The 7,957-nt window shown below is 39.2% G+C and overlaps 1 protein-coding gene across 1 annotated transcript in view; it reads right to left on the bottom strand.

Moving 5' to 3' along the window:
* The window catches only part of CC2D2A (coiled-coil and C2 domain containing 2A), a 124,410-nt gene extending 116,937 nt beyond the window's left edge, over positions 1-7,473 (bottom strand). Inside the window, exon 1 of the mRNA XM_036765643.1 lies at positions 7,446-7,473. Coding sequence (XP_036621538.1) covers positions 7,446-7,470 — 25 coding nt within the window. The 5' untranslated portion in view covers positions 7,471-7,473. The remainder of the gene's footprint in view (positions 1-7,445) is intronic.
* Between the last annotated feature and the right edge of the window lie 484 nt (positions 7,474-7,957).

The following is a 7,957-nucleotide window of genomic DNA, read 5'->3' on the forward strand; positions in this document are numbered from 1 at the left end:
CACTGGAGTGGTTTGCCATTTCTTTCTCCAGCTCATTTTACAGATGAGGAACAGAGGCAAACAGGGTTAAGTGGCTTGCCCGGAGTGTTACAACTAGGAGGTGTCTGAGGCCAGATTTGAATTCATGATGATGAATCTTCCTGATTCCAAGCCCAATGCTCTGTCCACTGTGCCCTGTAGCTGCCCCATCTGAGAAAACAGCCCACACAATATGACTTTAGAATTGTGTAAAGTTTCTATGTTACCAGAGCATTAAAATAATTATTGGGTTAGATAAAGGAGGCAGAGACACTATTTCCAGAAGGCCACTGTTAAAATGTACCTCGATTCCCCTCTCCCATTAGCATAGATTAATTATCAGGATAGTTAACCTTTAGTAATCTGGATAATTGATCCTAAGACACAGAACAGGTAAATTTCAGTAATGAAAGAGAGAGAAGAATGACAGAAAAAGCCCTGAGGATGGGGCAGCACTCAGATATCAGGGCATAGAGAGTGGGTCCAATATAATTTTGTGTGTCTATGACTTAGTGTAACCCCTGCCAGTATCAGAAGCAGGATTCATACACAAGCTTCTAACTTCATTTTGCTCTAATTGAGCCACCCACATCAAAGTGTAGACAAATTCTAACCTACGAACCTAGAGGATGCCTATGCTGTTCTTCCCAAGTCCTTGGACTCTGCTTACTTTGTTGATTTCCCTGGTCTTGATGTGATCTTTTGTTTGCTTACAACTGCACTATCATCCAGGCCTCTCCTTAGTAGCTGGACTCCTGGTCTTGGTTTCTCATGGCCAGTCAGCTCTGTCCTTGGAAAAGAGGCTATAAAGAAAGAATAACTGAAAGGTGGATCAGGCCAAAGATAACCTGTACCTTGACAATCTTGCCTTAGACTGATCTTAATTCTCTTTTGGAACAGTTTCCTAAGATCCACTTATACTCTTTCAAAATACAGAAACATATCCTAGACCTAATTTATTCTTTTTGTTGGTGTGAGTTGGAAACGTTATGTGTGAAATACAAATCCCCCTTATGCCACTTTTTAAGTCTACTATGCTTGGCCCTCCAAGACCTGAAACTTTTAAAAGCTTCCCCTTGAAAGAAATTGGCCATTTCCTCTAATTAATCTCAAATTCTACTGGATTCTAAGCCATATTTTTTAACCAACACTGAGAAGTTGGCCCTAAAATAGTCCTTTTAATCATAGAAATAGAGAACAGCTGTTAGTAATGAACAAATCTGTGTTTATGAGAACCTACTTAACATTTGATAGCTACTCCCTGAAGAATCAGAACAAGATGGAAACAGAGGGGCTGAAGGGGAAATGTGTACTTTTTAGGATATTTGTTTCACTTGGAACATGACTTAAAAAATAGATATCAAGTTTTACTTTCTAAGTTTGTTAATTTTTGCTGCTTGTAAAACAAGTCTTGTCACCTCTGGTATCATTCATTCAATCAATCACTCAACTGGTCAACTAATATGCATTTATTAAGTGATTACTCTATGTCCTACAGTATGCTAAGGGCTAGGCACATTTAAAAAAAAGGCAAAAACAGTCCCTACCTCAAGGACTCCACGTTCTAATGGGGAAGGACATCCTGCATTTGAATTAAGTACAGACAAGATTCATGGAGGCAGCCATGTGGCTCAGTGGATAGAGTGCTGGGCCTGGAGTCAGGAAGACCTATCTTCCTGAGTTCAGATCTGGCCTCAGACACTTATTAGTTGTGTGACTCTAGGCAAGTTACTTAATCTCTATTTGCCTCAGTTCTCTAGAGAAGGAAATGGCAAACCACTCTAATATTTTTGCCAAGAAAACTCCAGGGACAGTATTAGGGTCCATGGGGTCATGAAGAGTCAGACACAGCTGAATGACTGAACAACAATAGACAAGATCCATGCAGAATGTTGCTTCTATTATGAAGTTCCTGCCTGCTGTTAATGTTTCACACCTGTGCTTCTGTTTATTTGTGCTATCCTTTAGCTCTTTTAGAACCTTAGAGGGAAAGGCTGAAGCAGTTAAAGGGACTGGGGAATTAAGGGTCAAAGTAAGGTCACAGTTAAAACTCTTTGGTGACTATAACTCATTTGGTGATGTCCAGACTGAAGCAGCATGTGGGTGGTGGTTAAGAAGCTAACAACCATTTGTCATCAAAGGATAATTTCCTTGGAACTAGAAATGCATCTAGCTACGCTAATGAATTTTGTTTTATTTCTTCCAAGTTGTGAAGGTACAAGGCATTTAAAAACATTTCATTTCAGTTGACCTTACAAGTCAGCATCTATAGCCTTGATTATCCAATATTGAAATGATATACAAGTAGATAGGATAGGCAAGTAGACATTAACATAAGTTAACAGGGCATTCTATGCATGACTGATGTGGGTAACATGGCAGATTATTCAATCTGACATTAACTGGCTACAGTTTGGACACTATGTCCCACATTGCATCCTAAGAATTCCGAATTGTTATCACCAGGATATCACTTACAGAAGTGATCATGTGTGAGGAGCTAAGACCATGGGAGCTTGAGAAAAGATCGAAAGTGTAGGGCAAGAGATGGGCCTAGAAGCAGAATGGATCGTAGTAGGGTCTGGAATCTAAACCAGGTGAATAGTCCAGGATGGAGGCATACATAAGGTTATCAAGAGATCATAGGGTCATAAATGTATATTAACCTTAAAAAATTAAATCAACCATTTCAGCAATGCTTCTTAAAGCATCAGATGTATTTTATGAGAGAGGATAAAAGCAGAAAATTAAAATGTAACTATCACAAAGCATTGTGAGAACACTGAAAAGTTAGACAGGTTACTTTTTCTATATGTGTTAGAATGTATCCAAGATAGATTACATATGTTATGAGCAAGGCAAATATTTCTCTCTGCAATTGTGTTTTCCTCATTAACTTTTCACAGAAAAATAAAGAGGTGGCCCTACATGTAGCAATAGTCTTAATAATATTAGTACCACTTAGACAATACTACAGTAAATAAAGTATATAAAATAACATAAAATAAAAATTGGACGTTTATTAAGACTTTAATACAGAGCACTTTGCTGCGTGCTAGATGAGACTCAGGAATAAATAAATAAATCACAGCCCCTGCCCTTGTGGGGCTCTGGTAGTTCTGGTGGTGTTTAACAGGGGTTTATAATGAACACGCCAATAACTAGAATCCCAAAAAACTCAAACCAGACCAAACCGAGATAAATTTAGAAGGACAGAGATTGGACCAGTGATTTCATTGATAATAGCAACTCTCATGTGAAGAAAATCCCTCTGCCAACACAAATGAGATAACATATAAAATACTCCATAGACCTTCTAGCTGCAATGAGCAGATCACTGAGAAGTGAAGTAAGTGAAGTAATTTGCCTTGGAGTTAGGATTAATAAGGGTTAAGTTTCAAATCCCTTTATATCCCTTATGGGTTGGAAATGAGACTCAGACCCAACTCTTCCTGGCTTTGAGACCAGTTCTCTATTACTTCATGCCACCTTTGTGAATAAGAAAAATAAAAAGGCTATTTGAGGCTTAAGGAAGGAAATATTTCCAACTAGGTGGGGTGGGAGGAGAGGAAGGAGAAATCAGGGGAACTTTCATGGTACAGGAGGCTTTTGAGCTGATTCTTGAAAGATGGGTAGGATTGAATAGGCATGGAGGGAAAGTAAGACTTTTCAGAACATAGGGAATGGGAAAGGGAAAGATGCAGAGGCAGGCAAAGCAAGGCACGTACAGTAAATAACAAGGAGACCAGTTGAGGTAGAACATAGAAAGGTTGGAGGGAAGTAATTGGAAGCAAGGCTAGACAGGATGGGTGGCACCAAACTATAGAACACCTTTAATGGGAGCCTAAGGCATGTGCATTGTACTCATGAGGCAGTTAGAAGCCCACTAGCAGGCAACAAGGTTCAGACCTGTACACAGAGGAGATTAATCTGGCAGGGATGTGAACAATGGTTCAGAGAAGGGCAAAAACTAGAAAGGGAGGAGAGTAGTCAGGAGCTTATTGCAACAGTTAACTAGCGATAATGAAGGCCTGGTGATGGCAATGGGAAGAGAAAGGAGAGTGTGGATCTGAGAGTTATAGCAAAAATGATTGTAGTACAGTAGCAAAAGTACAGGCTTCAGAGTCAAGGAGTCCAAGGGCTTGAATTCAAATCATGCCACTAGCCCTTACTATCTATGTGATCTTGGTTAAGCCACTCAAACTCTCTGTTTCCTTCCCTGTATTAGATAGCCTCTGAGGGTCCTCTCAGTTCCAAATCTATTATCCCTTTTAAGAAGGGCATTTATTAAGAGTGTGTGCCGGGCACTGTGCCACATTTTGGAAATATGGTGAAACACAAGACAGAAACAGTCACTGGTCTCAAGCAGCTCACTATCTAATAGGGAGAGACAACAAGCAAAAACCAACTATTGGAAGTGTACAGGCTTGTTCAAGGGCTGCTGCTGTTGCTCAAAAACTGTTTTAGAAGTGCTGCAGAGCCTGCAGTGTATCCTCAAAACTGCTTTATTGTTGCTTTTTAAAAAGCACTGCTATCCTTTCCAAACCTTATCCTCTTAATCCAACAGAATCTTCTCTTATAACAAAGTACAGTTAAGCAGCTCAAAACTGTCCCACTGACCATGTCTGACAACTCGTGCTTCATTCTCTGATGGACCTTCTCTTGGAATACACTGTTCAGCAAAAACAGCAACCACATCTATCCACATCAAGCATATTCCTTACAATAACCACCATAGTGACACACATCAGTAATTCTTTGAAAGTGAATTCTGTTTTTCAAAGTAGCCAAAAGTAATTGTGAGCCAGTGGTCATGATTACATCAAATCATACAATTTCTGGCTGAATATGGAGCATAGCTATAAAGTAACAAAATTCATATTCTTGCATGATTTATAAAGTGATTCTGAAAATAGAATTTCAAAAGTGTTATGTCAATGGCGGCATCATTGGAATAAGTGCATGATATCTCAAAGTGACTACTTCAAAGGGGATAAAATTCATCTGGTTGCATGTATTCTTTAATTATGTATAACTTTAAAAGCAATGACTTCATTGATGTAGGTACTCTAACGTTGAGATTGTAATAACACAAGTCCCACTCCTCTCTATGACTCTGTAGGCAGTTTTCAAGAGTTGCAATTGTCAAAAGCTCAACACCCTGCAGCCAATCTGGTGATGAACAGTTTTGTCTGTAATTAGACCCAGCTGCAGTCAGCAGACACGTAGTCCACCACTAGGCCCATACTCAAAGCCTTTCTGTTTGGATAGGACCTCTCAAAGACTACTGGCATAAATTTCAAGAACAGAGGGTAACCTCCATGCCATGATGAGGGATTGGGTGAGAACGTTAGTGGAGGACTTTTCCATTCCCCATTAAAGCTATGTAGCTGAGACTGTGTGAAGTAGTAGATCTAGAGGTGGCCTCAAAGCTAGAAAGAACCAAATTCAAGTATTTCCTCTGCTAGATCTATGACTATAGGCAACTCTTTTGACTTCCTGGTGCTTTAGGCAGCTAAGGCTATAAGCTGCAAAGAAATCACCACCCTGCACTGACAGAAGTAGTTTCCTTACCTAGGATTTCCTTAGACCAATGAAATCATAGGTCCACTGCCTATCCTATTTTCAACATTTATTAAGAGTGTATGCCAGGCACTGTGCTACATACTGGCAATACGATGAAAGATTAGATAAAAGCAGTCCCTGTTCTCAAGGAGCTCACTATCCAATGGGGAGAGACAACATGCAAAAAACAACCATCTTCATATACACACTACGTATATACACATACACGTGCTATTATAATATAGTTCTATAACATAATTACATATAATAATAAATTATATAGGTAAAGTTATATAATAAATTACACATAAAGTATACACCATGTACATGGTTGTTTTTGCATGCTGTCTCCTCCCATTACCGTGTGTATATACATACAGAATATATATATATATATATAATAGATATGTATTATATATACACATATACACACATATATACACACACATATGGGATAAATTACATATAATCACAGAGAGAAGGTACTAGCATTAAGGAAAGCTGGGAAAGGTTTCTTGCAGAAAGTGGGTCTTGAATTGAATCTGGAAGGAAGCCAGGGATGCTTGGAGGTAGAGATGAGGAGGGAAAGAATTCCAGGCATGGGAGATAGACAATGAAAATGCATGTAACATTACTTATAAAATATTTTATAGCTGTAGGATGCTTCACAAATAATAGACCATTAACAACTGTCCTTTGAATTAAGCAATCTCTTAATTCTACCCTCCTTTTCTTTTTTTTTTTTTAAAGAAGTCAGGTAAATGGGTGATCAAGTTACAATCTTTTACAGGCAGTGAAAAGCCTATATACAGTCAAATACCCTGCCCAGTTAATTCTCATTTCAAAGGGAACTCTTAAGGACTCCAAGGTATTTCTTGATTTAGCGATCACATAACATAACTCCAGGAAACTGAGGCCCATAGTGGTTAGGAGATTTGCCCAAGGTCATATATGTGAGACTAGAATCTGGATCTTCTTAAAGTCCTAGGTCCACTCAAGTTCCACATCACTTTTGAATCCTTCCATAAATACTTTAGCCCACTCTCTTCTCTGAACTAAATCCTCTGGAATTTAGTGTGCATTACTCATTTTTGCACTTAATCACACACCGCCATGTGTGTGATTTGTCTTGGCCCCAAGTATATAACCTGACTCCCTAAGATTTTTAAGGTCCTTGGAAAATGGACATCAGATTGTTTAGACTTTTTTAAAAATTGGTCATAAAAAGGCAAGCATACCATAAAAGAGGCAACCATAAAACTCACCACATGAGACAGCCATGGAAAGTGAGTAAGGAAGACCTGAGTTCAAGTCTTGCTTCTGATGGATATTGACTGTAACTCTGAGAAAGTCACTTAATCTCTTAGTGGACTAAATATTTAATAACAACAATGACTAGCATTTATAAAGCACTTTAATATTGGCAAAACATTTTTACAAATATCATCTTATATTATCCTCACACCTACCCGGGAGGTAGGTGCTATTATTTCCTCTCTCCCTCCATTTTCCAGATGAAGAAACTGAGACAGAGAGGTTAAGTGACTTGCCCACGGTCATACAGCTAGTAAGTTTCTCAGGCCAGATTTGAACTCATGTCTTTTTGACTCTAGGTCCAGTATTTTACCTACTGGATCACTTCACCTCTAAGATATCTTAGATTATAAGTTGAAGAGGAAATGCTGATCTGCATTTGTAGAAGTTTCTTGATTAGGAGTTTTCTATATCAATAAAAGTTCTCTACACATGGGTCTGATCCCAAACAAACAAATGAACAAACAAACAAGCAAACCCTGCCACAGTAGTGACCTTGTAGTAAACATGTAGCTATCACTTATTGAATGAATTTGAGACCAACTCACTCCGTGGCCCTCTTCGGATGGCCATGCTTAGGAGATCTGGTTCTGACCCGTCTTGATGCTGCTCCTGTTGAAAGCCAAGATTAGCTGCCCCTTCTAATGGTTCCTCAAGGCCAGGATCCTGCAGCTGAGTAAGCATCAAGGCAAAAGGTTAATTGAAATACCTGTAAAGCACCACTATCCCCACACTTTAGGAAATGAGTCTCCATTGCTCCACATGTTGTGTGTTTAGTCATTTTCAGTTGTGTCTGACTCTGTGACCCCATTTGGGGTTTTCTTAGTAAAGACACTGGGCGGGGGGTTTGCCATTTCCTAGATGAGGAAACTGAGGCAAATAGGGTTAAGTGACTTGCCCAAGGGTCACACAGTTAGTCAGTGTCAGAGGCCAGGTTTGAACTTATGAAGATGAGTCTTTCTGACTCCAGGCCTGGCACTCTATCCTCTGTGCCACCCAGCTGCCCTATTATTCCACTATACTGGTAAAAAAAAAGAATCATAAAAGAGACAGGACAAAT

Source organism: Trichosurus vulpecula, chromosome 6, assembly GCF_011100635.1.
Source record: "Trichosurus vulpecula isolate mTriVul1 chromosome 6, mTriVul1.pri, whole genome shotgun sequence".
In the NCBI taxonomy this organism is placed as follows: domain Eukaryota; kingdom Metazoa; phylum Chordata; class Mammalia; order Diprotodontia; family Phalangeridae; genus Trichosurus; species Trichosurus vulpecula.